Source organism: Thalia democratica, chromosome 5 (genome assembly GCF_965202585.1).
Source record: "Thalia democratica chromosome 5, ktThaDemo2.hap1.1, whole genome shotgun sequence".
Lineage (NCBI taxonomy): Eukaryota > Metazoa > Chordata > Thaliacea > Salpida > Salpidae > Thalia > Thalia democratica.
In genome coordinates, this window is record NC_139169.1 from 45,390,803 (window position 1) to 45,402,191 (window position 11,389).

An 11,389-nucleotide genomic window follows, 5' to 3' on the forward strand; every position below is an offset into this window, starting at 1 on the left:
AAAGCGATAAAAGTGCTAGATTTTATGGGTTGGTGTCGCTTTTGCACTAGTGGACAATTTTGAACGGTGACTCTTTTGCACGAGAGTCACTTTAGCACGAGGGGACACTTATACACGGAGGGTCACTTTTGCACAAGGGGATACTTTTGCACAGCGAATCTTTTGCACGCAGGGTCGCTTGTGCACGGAGTAACCTATTGCACGACGCTACATTTGCATGGCGACAATTTTGCAAAGCACCACTTTTGCATGGCGTTATAATTTCACGGAATTATTCATGCACTGCGAAAATTTTAAACGGATCTTCACTTCTGCACACTTCTAATTTTTAATTTCTAAAAGAAAAATTTAAATATTATAATTATAAAATTTTATTTTCATCAACTTTAATTCGCTTTAAAACTCAAATTATTTTAAAAAATAACGTAATATTTTTTTATAAATTTTAGCATAAAGTCTTTATTTGAAATTTTACTTAAAATAATATAACAACGTACTACGAATCACTTTAACTATATTTTTAATCCTTAACAAAATGAAGTAGATAAGTACAATTTTTTATTTATTTTCAATTTAGAATAATTTTAAATACTTTAAATAAAAACAAACTGAGTTTCTCTAAGTTTTAAAAAGAAATGTATACTTAATCTAGTAGGGTTTAAAACACGAATCTTAAGACAGATTTTTTACCTATACCCTTTTGATGTTAAAGTTTTTTTTTTGTTATTGTTATGAGTCTGTTATAAGATTTTAGTTTTCAGTTTTTTTTGTTACAGATTCAATACTAACTAGAAACATTTGATTAGCTTGCATGCAAAAGTGATGTTCCGTGCAAAAAAGTCATCGTGCAAAAAATTCGCCATTATAATGTGACGTCGTGCAAAAGTATTGCCGTGCAAAAATGTTGCCGTGAAAAATTGTCACCGTGAAAAAATGACGCCGTGCAAAAATGTCCCCTGTGCTAAAATGACGCTCGTGCAAAAGAGTCGCCGTGAAAATTTGTCCACTCGTGCAAGATGACCCTGCATGCAAAAGTGACGCCGTGTAAAAGTTTCCCCTCGTTTTAAAGTGACGCTCGTGCAAAAGAGTCGCCGTGCAAAAGTGACTCTTTACCAGATTTTATACAATAGCTACAAAGTACATACTAGAAAAAACTGTGTTAAAAAACTAAAGAGACTACGTCCTTATTTCTTGGTTGGATACTAATAGGTTATGTGTTTATTTTGTTTTGTTAATTTTTTTTTTTAATTTAATTTTAGTTTTAAGGTTTTATCAGTCGATGCACAATCAAAATATTACTGTTTTGTTAAATTGTTATTTATAAAATTAATACTTTTGTATACTGTTCAGCTTTTTAGTGTACTTATCTATTATATTTATAAAAGATAAATTGAAGTTTTTTTTTTGATTCCAGGAAAATAAATTAGACCTTTAAAAACTATTCAAAAGACCTATGATAGATTAACTAATGTACTGATCTACTAGAATACTACTTCTGCACAAAGTTTTATAACGTACAATGTACCGTACAGTGTACATAGCCCTCTAGTTTTCACTTTATGCAATAAACTATATATAGTTTATATAAAAACTGTTAAATCTTAAACTTTCTTCTAGTAAAGTGAAATTAATAACTATGCAGAAATAAGTACAATATTATCAACTTTTTAAATAATGGCAAAAGTAAGTTAATAAAGTGAATGAACAGTAGCTAAATATAAGTGTTCTCTAACATCGTTTAGCGGACATTTTTTGATAACTTTTTCAAATTTTTTGCTATTTTTTCCATAGATTACCCTACTTTTTTCTATGAAATTTTAGTGATAGCTGTTTATTATAAAACGGAATCTTTTTTAACCTAGTTGGTTTTAAACCACATCTAAAATTTGATTTTAATGACAAGATTTTTAGTAGTTAAGTTTACTAAAATAATCTTTTTAAAATAAACAAACATAATATTAATGATTAAATCTTCAAAGATTTTTTTACCATTAAAAGTGTCTTTACTTTATAGGGTTTAAATTTTTGAATTTGTCTTACAGTTTTTGAGTCTTTCAAAATTCATAAATAATTTATTAAAGCAAACAGTTTAAGTAATTTTTTTGCATAAAATTGAATAAAAAAGTAAAATCAATATACTCTTTGTAGACTTTTTTTAGTTCTGTCTCTCAATCTTAAATTAGATTAGTTAATTTAATATATTATAGTCGGAAACTAAAATATTTCTTATTAGAGAGCTGATAGCCTGTACAAAAATTGACTTAAAGGCTAAATAAGTGCAGCTATACTAATAAAACTGATTGACAGTAATATTTCTATTGCTGACAGCTGTAAATAGAGTTTATTGTTTTTGTCACAGATAAGCTGTTAAATTGATTTTGAAAATTGACTTGGAATTAAAAACACAGTGTATATTTAAAATTTTTTTTTTTATTTCTAAAAACTAAAAAAACTACAAGCATCTTTATTATTAAACATTAGAAATTTACTGTTATACCTAGTGGGAGCTTTACTGCACCAATTTAATTGCCTTTCTGACACAACAACAAGTTAGCATTACAAAAAGGTCTAATAGTATAAGAGTTTTTCAGACTTTTATAATTATGTGAATTCATTTACTCTAATATTAAAGAACTAGGTTTACTGTTAGTTACGACCGACAAACTTCAATAAAAATTTTAAGCTGTGAATACAAAATAGCTATACGAAAGAAGTTCAGTTTGAACAAAAAAAAACGAATAATTAAATATTCTAGGTCTTTATTAAGAAACTATTTTTTATTCGAAAAATAAGTTACAATGACTAAACATTAAAAACAAAAACTAAATTTTCTATCACAGCTGCATAGTTGACACAATAACAATAGATATTTTTTTAAGTACGTAAACTATGTTACGCAAAATTTACTAAACTCCAACTTACTTTTGACAAGTACCACTTTTTCACACGTTATAAGTAAAAAATTGTGCTGTACATGTATAAGATTAAAAAAAAACTTTTTCACAAATTATTCGTTTGTTTTACTAGTCTTTTTGTCATCTACAATAAAACAACTTTTGTAAATAAACCAAATAACAGTATTTGTATATATGTTAAGGTAAGATCATCAATCAATGTAAACTCTTCTGATAAACTTTCATATATTTTTTCGCATTCAAATTCACTGATTCAATTCTCTTAATTCTTTTTAACAAAATACCACCATCAAAGAACTAACGACTTATTAAAATTAAGCAGTTCCTTTTCACTCCAAACAGGTTTGTAACCAAACCTCTGCATGGCAACTGAGCAACTTCGCTGAACGCTAACAACCTCTTCGATGCTTAGCAACCGTCGCCACGCCTGGCTCGTTGCCGCCGAGTCGCGGTTCGCAGTACCATAGGGGTTGCGTTTTTTATCAGAGTTACTTCCACTTGTGTTTTTAACAATCCAATTTTTCAACTCAGCAGGAAAACTGAGTCCAACAAAGTCGTAAATTTCCGAAGCAACTTCAATCGGACGAGTTGACAGGTCCTCATATCTGAAGAAAGTTGGTTTGTTTTAAAAGACTTACATAACACATACACTTACTATGGCTTAAAAATTCTTACCGCTTAATCGATTTATAAACAAAAAAAACTTTATAGTAGCATTAAAATATACTAAAAAAAATTATACACATTAAGAAAAAATATTTATGTTATTTTAAACTAATAATATTTTTATTGAAGTAGTAAGACAATTACAAATTAAAAAGGTAAAAAAGTTCTTATCCATGCATATTTTGTCTAAGCTATATCAAATAAATTTTAAATTAATTTCAACCTTAAGTAAAACATAAAATTTTCAAGCCTATGAAGTTGAAATAAAATACGAAAATAGAAGTTTTCCTCAATTTTTCGTTAAATATTTTTTATTAATTAAACATATTTATTTAGTTTCAACTATACTATTCTAAATAAGATTTTGTTTTTAACTTAAATGAAATTATTTTTACATGATAAACATAACAAGTGGTGAATGAGTAAAAAATTATTAGCTTAAAGTTTATATACACAAGTATCTAACCTGACTTTCATATAGTTTTCTTTCAACCAATCGGGCGTTTCTTTGCTTTGTCCCTGCATTGAATTTTTCACGAGTCTTTTGCATGTCGTCTCTATTCGGTTTTTACTAAAATCTTTTTGAATTTTTAGCCTTGAACTAGCAATTCCTCTTGGGTCTCGAATAAGATGAATAATCTAATTTAAAACTTTGATATAGAAAATCATTTTTTTCTTAAAAACAAGCAGTTGAAAACAACTTGATTAAACCTATACTCATATTGTTAATTTAACAAAAAAAAAAATGCACTAAAAAAATTTAATCTAGACTCTAGAAACTTGTGTGCAAAAAAACTTATTTGTCACCGAATCATACTCAACCGATAAAATTTAATGTTTTGTTCAGGACCATTAAAAGTACTAAAATTAAATAAAATTATAGTTTTAGATACTGTACTTCAAATATACGTTTGTAGATTTATGTAATTTTCACTTTATAAACCTTTACATCCATGTTAGAATCATTTACAACTGGTTCGAGCCAACTAATATCATTTAATCTGATTACTTTTGTTGCTGACATCTGTTTTGTAAAATAATTTGAATAGAGTTTGTTCACAGAAACAAAGCTTGTTTACTTAAAGTAAAGCATTTATTTAAATCTATGTGATAAAAAAATAAACTATAAAAAGTTATATTATGTAAAAATAGCTTAATCGTTTAGATTAGTTTTAAATACAACAAACAAATGAGTTGTGCAAAATAAAATAAAGAATTTTATTTGTATACTGTTTAATACTGTAAATTAATAAAAAAAACTTTATTAAATAAAAGATAATTTTTTTTGTTTAATTTGAATTGTTTTAGTTTTAAGGACAGTTTAAATAAAAAACAATTATTAGTTTAAACAACTTAATAACAACACATGTGAAAATTTAATTTTTACATGCAAACAAGTTTCAAAAGATTTTTGGTCAAAAGTTTAAGTATAATAAGATATAACAAAATGTAAATTAGTTTAAACAGTTATATTGCACCTTTGAATGATTTAAATAGGTATTCTGTTTTATGAAAACTATAAGTAAAACACCAAAAAAAAAATTCACACTTTTTTTAGAAAGGTTTAATTGAAACTTTAATTCGAAAAGTAAGTAAAACATTTTATAAAAGTGATGCTTTTTTTTATATAATAATTTTCGATATTATATATGAAGTTAGTAGTGATTTCAAAAGATGATAATAAATAAAATTGTGTTTTTATGTAGTAAAGTTAGTCAATTTTACATTTAAAAACAACATTTTCAAGTATTAATTAACACAGTTAAGAAATAATTATAAAAAATACTAGTAGTGTGTACTTTAGAAAACGTTAACATTTAATAACCTACAGAAAAAAAAATTGTATAAAATATTGATTAAGTAGACAAATCAGACTTCACGTTGGTACAAGTTATTTATAAAGGTAAAATAATTTAAAAAGATTTACAACTGACATGTAAATTTAAGCAAACATTGTAAATTTTTTAATGTTTAAAAGTGTGTTCAATGATTATTTTATACTTTTTAACAGATGTTTATCACGTTTTAATTTTTCAAACAAGCCTTTACAACTAATTTTAAACTCTAATATAATGTTGAGTGTGTACACAAACTTCAGTATTAAAAACATTTGTTTAAAATAAAACTAACTAAAACTTTTATTAAACTAATTACAAAACCATTAAAATTAATTCGATAAAGATTAACCAAACTGTTTTTGTTTACATAATGTTTTACACAAATATTAATTTAAAGTTTAAGGTGATGGAAAAAATAATAATTCTTTTTTAATATATAAATTCTAAATTAGATACAACTTTCTAATTAATTTAGAAAAATTGTTTATCGGGGTTTCTCGAACACTTTTAAAACTTTTAAAAAAAGAAAACTTAGTTTTTCTTAAGTTTTTTTATTGTAGAACAAAATAAGTAAATAAAAGTACACAAAGTTTAAGTTCAACTTATATTTTTATTCACCAAGTATTTAACACTTTTTTTTTTAAATTAAAGTTGTTGTTATTTTAAAACCTAACTAGTGTTCAAAACTGTTATCAGAAATATACGTCGCTTAAAATACAAAGTATAAAATTATTCAGCTTAAGATAAAAAAGTAATAAAATTAACTAACTTGAAGTTTAAGAATTTCAAGCAAACTAGTTTAAGCTACATTTCGTTTATCTTGTTTTAAAAATAACCAAAAATAATCGTAACGATAACGAAAAACTTTAGATTCTACTTATTACATTTGAGAAGTTAAAAATACTGGTATTATATAAACTGATTGTATAGCAACTGTGATCAAAATTAAGATAAATTAAAAATATCTGAAACTTTAATTCGTAAAAAGCGTCGAATGCTATTGTCTGTATGTACATAAAAAGATACAAGATAGTTTTTAACACAGTATTTTTTAAATATATGTTTGTAAAAAAAGTAAACTTAGTTTTTAACAGTTGTATCTATAAAACGTAAAAAATTAAATACTTTTGTTAACTACAAATGTTTTAAGTTTGTGAAATTTTTAGAGATGTAAATTACATTTCATCGACATTTGATGCATAGTCAAGCATAAGTATAAATTTATAAAACATCATTTATTTAGTTTAGTTAGTTTTAGTTGTAAAAACTGTAAAATTATTTTTTAAAGAAACCTAGTGGTTTTTACAAAATTAGATTGTAAAATGTAACATTAAGAAAGTTAGTGCACGTTTATGCTATTTTTAGCTATAGAAAAGTATGTCCAAAACATTTTAATCCTTTAAAATGCGTTACTTTCAGTAATTTTTATTTATAGTTTGGAATTAGTGTTTAAGTTTCAAAGCCATATTAAATCTTAACTTAAACTACAAGTTAAGATATTTTTAATTCTTGAGTTAATGTTTAGGTATAACTTACTGCTTTCAATTATAATGTTTTTTTCTCGTTAGTAGTAAAATATTTTTCTATTTTAATAATATTTTTTAATTGATGCTAAACTTAAATTGAAACCTGTATATTGTAAATTACTTTAAATGGAAAACTTTATATAGAGTATTATTTAACATAATCGGCATACTTAAACTTTCTTATTTAATATTTCTAATTTATTAAAAACTCTTTTCTTGCTTTAGTTTTTGTTTAAGTATGAATATATAAAACTGGTAAATTACTTTAATCAATACTTTTGACAATAATGTTTTTAGAGTCTTATATAGTAAAAAGCATCCTATCTGTTAATAGCTACACTTCATGTACGTTACGTCAAGTGAAAAAAAAAACTTTGAAATTCAATAATTGCAAATAACCTTGTGTTGCTTGCAAAAATTATTAACTTTATTGATGTTAAGAGGCCCGCAAGCAGAGCAGGAGTTTCTTTTGTCCCTTGTAGGACACATTTCTTCTCCGCACAACCCTGATGTTTTTTGCCTGGAACAATGTTTAGTTTTTAAGTGAGAAGTTGTGGTAGTACACTGGTTTAAGTAAAAAATATTTGAAACTTTAAAAATTTTCATCAAAATAGAAACTGCATATTGGTGTGAATGCAATATTTTAAGTTAAATATAAACTATTTGGATTGTATAAGATAATAAAAAAGCTTTTTTTTATTACGGGTGAAGCGACAGAACATAAACTACATTGAAAAGAAGTTGATACGGTATATTGTTTTCAATAGTTTTTACAGTTTTGACTTGTTTTAATTCGCCTTTGTTTCGTATCACAATTTTTTGTAGCATTCTTCTATCTTTAAGAAAGAGCTACACTATAGCAGGCTTGAATTTTTTGAAGAGTATTTAAAAATTACTTATAAACTATCATAGATAAACTAATATTGAAATAATTTATTTTTGTTTAAAAAAGACCTGAAACACATGTTGTTAAGCAGGCACTGAATACCAGTGATGTCTTTGTATGCGCTCCATTTTAACTCGTCGAATATGTCTACTGCAGGACGGATGTTGCACTTTAAATGGCTTTTTATGACGTCACACATCAATTGACGCATAGAACGAGTGTCATCTTTAAACATGAAAAGAGGTTCGAAAGTGTAAAAGACGTCGGGGTGCTGATTGAAAAGCTGACCGAGAAACGTTGACCCAGATCGATAATTTGTTTGTAGAAAAACGGCTAAAAGTTATTTCAATATATATTTTATTGATTGATTGAAACTTCGTTGATTTATGTTATATTTTATTGTATCAATTGGTGTTATGTAAGTAGTGCTTAACTTTTCTTAAAGTTTAGTTTTCTGTAAAAAATCTTTACTGAACTAAATTATTTTACGCTTCTGAAAAATGAGTGAGTAAACTACTATTTACTAACAAATCAAACAAATGTTTTTAAAGGGCGTTTCATAAAACACCCTTAGCAATGACTTATAATAAAAAAACTATAAAATATTAGACGAAAACGTTTAAAGGTTATCATGTTTACAAAGCTATTTATCATAAATAAGAAAAAGAAAAATTCTTTTCATTTTGTCTAGTTTACTTTCTGTTTAAATTAGCTTCTAAAAATACACAAATTAAAAAAAAAACTTATAAAAATCAAATTACTTTTACCAGAAATATTTTAAACAACTAGTTGTATAAAATATTACTTTTAAAGTTAAATGCGTATAACTTCTTAAGTTGAATAAAATAACAGATTATATTTTGTAATAAGATTTTTGAAAAAATAAGTTTAGTGCTACAAAATTAGTTACCATGCCAAGAATAAATACAATTTGATAAAATAAAGCTTAATAATAAGTAAATATAAAACAAAAAATAACATTTTAAAATATTAACAAAAATAAAATTAAGCTAACCTTTTTGTTTTTTTGGTAAGTTGGTATTTTCTGAATCACTATAGTATTTTGGATATTTTTTGTGGTATATTTCATGATGTCGTTTCATCTTTAGTATTGTTTTATCATCAATAACTGAATTTTTTTTTTAATAAATTTTAAGCCAGTAGAACTACTAGTACCTTATATTAATTTTCATATTTTAGCTGTTTCGATTTATTAGAAAGTGCAATAAAACAAGTATCAGTGAAAACGGTTGTAAGGTAGCTGTAAATTAAAAAATATCATAAAAGTTGTTATATATATTTTAATACTCAAATTGTAATTTATAACTTACAATGAGTTTATAAAATAAAACAATACTTAATAAGGTTGTTTTTTGTTCTTCTACCACCATTGGTGTCTTTATTATGTTGAATTTCTTATGATAAATTTAATTAATTAATCATTTCGTATTTATGTTAGTTTAGATTAATTTTAAAATACCCATATTACAAACTTAAATTTGAAAATTATTTGTTTTAACCAAAATGATAGTACTTTATTTATTTCTATATTTCTAGTTAAGCTAAACTTTAATCAAAGTATTAATTTATCTAACTTTAGGGTATAGTAAACAGTTTGTTAAGAAAAATCCTTATTTTCTTCTCATAAAGTATATTTTAGTTACAAAAAGTGAATAAAAGGTTAATTAAGCATAGCTAAATGCCAAAAAATAATAAACCTGGTTTTAAAGGTGCAACTTTTAATTCTGAGGATACTGCTGCTTGCGTTGTTTCTTTAAACAAATTATTTTCTTTAATTTTTTTAAAGTCTTCTTTGGTTTTTTTCAAAGTGGATATCTTATATTGTAAGCTTTTTGTTTTCAAATTTGCGATAGTCAAATTTGCTTGCCTTTCAATGGTCGGATCATTTATAGGCAGTTTTTCATTAAAGTGTATTTTATTAAACTCTCCAGCGTAGTTTATTGGCGCTTCATCAACTTTATCAGTTTTATGGGTTCTAATTTGTGTTGTGTAGTCTGATTCTGGATAGTATTTTAATAATTCTTCGATTGAATTAAGCTCCCTGTAAAATTTGTTAAAGAAAATAAAAAGAAAGCTTTAGAAAAGAAGACTTATATGCATACTCTTTTAGTGCTTTTTCATTACATATCAAAATGTATTACTTTTTTTTATAAATTAAATATAACGCTAGTTATAAATACTAAGTTTTAGATAGTTACTTTAGTTAGGCTTGTCTTAAATTTAATTCTAGATTTTTATGAAAAGATAGTATTTTTTTTATGTCATATAGGTAAACAATATGCTTATTATGTTTTAAAATTGAATTTTTTAATTATACTTACAAACTGATTATTGGTTGAGTAGTGCCATTTCTAATAAGTCGTACTTAAGTTAGCATTATGACTATCCAATTTGAAAGTTTAAATAAGCTTTTCTTGTGTATAAATAATACAGTATTTTGTTTGAAAAAATTGTATCAATTTTAGCAGTTAACAGGTGTATCTAATTTCTTAATAAAATATTTATTATGCATTTGACCTAAATCATATCTAAAGTAAATCAGGCACTCTCTGCAAATACTTAACTTAAATACAAAAAAATAACTAGTTTTTACCTACATACTAGAATACTTAAACAAACTAGTGTTAAAATTTTAGTTCAATAAGAATAAAAAAAATACTTTGATAACAAAACCTGCTATTGGTACACTAACATACTAAATAAAAGTAAAAAACTTTATATTGTAAAACGTTCTTACCTGGTGAGTTTAAATGCAAATTTTTTGTCTTCTAAAACAATGTCTGGAATTTCCTTTTGCGTTTCTACAGCTCTTTTCTGAATCATTGATACCACGCTATACTGAAACATGTTGCAAGAAACTAAGAACACGACCAAAAGTCCAACCAAATAGCCATACCGTGACTTTGAAGGTCTTAAAAGCCTGCTGATTCGTGATGCTGAGGTCTGACGCGAATATCTTGAGTTAAGTTTTACATTGCGGATCATTGTGAAGAGGTCAAGATAAGTTAAAGTAATTGCTGAAAACGGGTATCAATGGTTTAATATTTTACTAAATAAAATCAGCAAGCATTTTAGAAAAACAAAAATCATTAATCTAAGTTTATGAGTTTCTAAAATTACTAAAAAGCAATAAAAAATTGGAGTTGTTGCTAATCTAAAACAATAACTGGTAAAGTAATGTAAGGTTATAACAATAAACTATATGCTGTAGTTTAAGTTAGTCTAATAATATTTTGCTTTAAAGTTTAAAATTTTATTTTACTGCAAAAAAATATTAAACTTACTCAAATTTATATCAACAAATCAAAATTACTAAATATCATATTTGTACACTTGTATAAAACATTTAAAAAGTTATCTTTTTTATTTTAGAAAGAAAATTATAGGATACTTAAACAGGTGGTGAAAACAGATTTACCAAGAGAATCAATTTAAATTAAAGATTCTTATACTGAAAAATATTAATTACAACTCAGACAGTTACTTATTTTCACCACTGAAAACAATATTAAGTTGCGATTCTATAATAAAAAAAGT

General features: G+C 25.1%; 2 protein-coding genes across 2 annotated transcripts; both read right to left on the reverse strand.

Moving 5' to 3' along the window:
- Window positions 1-3,204: 3,204 nt before the first annotated feature.
- LOC145836588 (carbohydrate sulfotransferase 1-like) lies at window positions 3,205-9,663 on the reverse strand. Its single transcript, XM_082944380.1, has 7 exons — window positions 9,550-9,663; window positions 8,847-8,960; window positions 7,900-8,164; window positions 7,345-7,465; window positions 4,525-4,605; window positions 4,048-4,220; window positions 3,205-3,520 (listed from the first exon to the last, which is right to left on the reverse strand). Exons 2-7 carry the CDS (start codon window positions 8,932-8,934, stop codon window positions 3,205-3,207), a joined length of 1,044 nt encoding a protein of 347 aa, XP_082800506.1. The 5' UTR covers window positions 8,935-8,960; window positions 9,550-9,663.
- A 5-nt stretch (window positions 9,664-9,668) lies between these two features.
- On the reverse strand, window positions 9,669-10,837 carry LOC145836589 (uncharacterized). Its single transcript, XM_082944381.1, has 3 exons — window positions 10,590-10,837; window positions 9,716-9,893; window positions 9,669-9,680 (listed from the first exon to the last, which is right to left on the reverse strand). The coding sequence occupies exons 1-3, from the start codon at window positions 10,835-10,837 to the stop codon at window positions 9,669-9,671; spliced, it is 438 nt and encodes a 145-aa protein (XP_082800507.1).
- Between the last annotated feature and the right edge of the window lie 552 nt (window positions 10,838-11,389).

Bases quoted from the DNA above. Each gene is read 5' to 3' on its own strand.
- LOC145836588 (XM_082944380.1), bottom strand. From the start codon at position 8,934: ATGAAACGACATCATGAAATATACCACAAAAAATATCCAAAATACTAT. The intron at 8,165-8,846 runs GTTAGCTTAATT...AATAACTTTTAG, and splicing joins CTTACCAAAAAAACAAAAAG to CCGTTTTTCTACAAACAAAT. The intron at 4,606-7,344 runs GTTATTTGCAAT...TTTACAAAACAG, and splicing joins ATTTTTGCAAGCAACACAAG to ATGTCAGCAACAAAAGTAAT.
- LOC145836589 (XM_082944381.1), bottom strand. From the start codon at position 10,837: ATGATCCGCAATGTAAAACTTAACTCAAGATATTCGCGTCAGACCTCA. The intron at 9,894-10,589 runs GTAAGAACGTTT...CAAATTTTACAG, and splicing joins TTTGCATTTAAACTCACCAG to GGAGCTTAATTCAATCGAAG.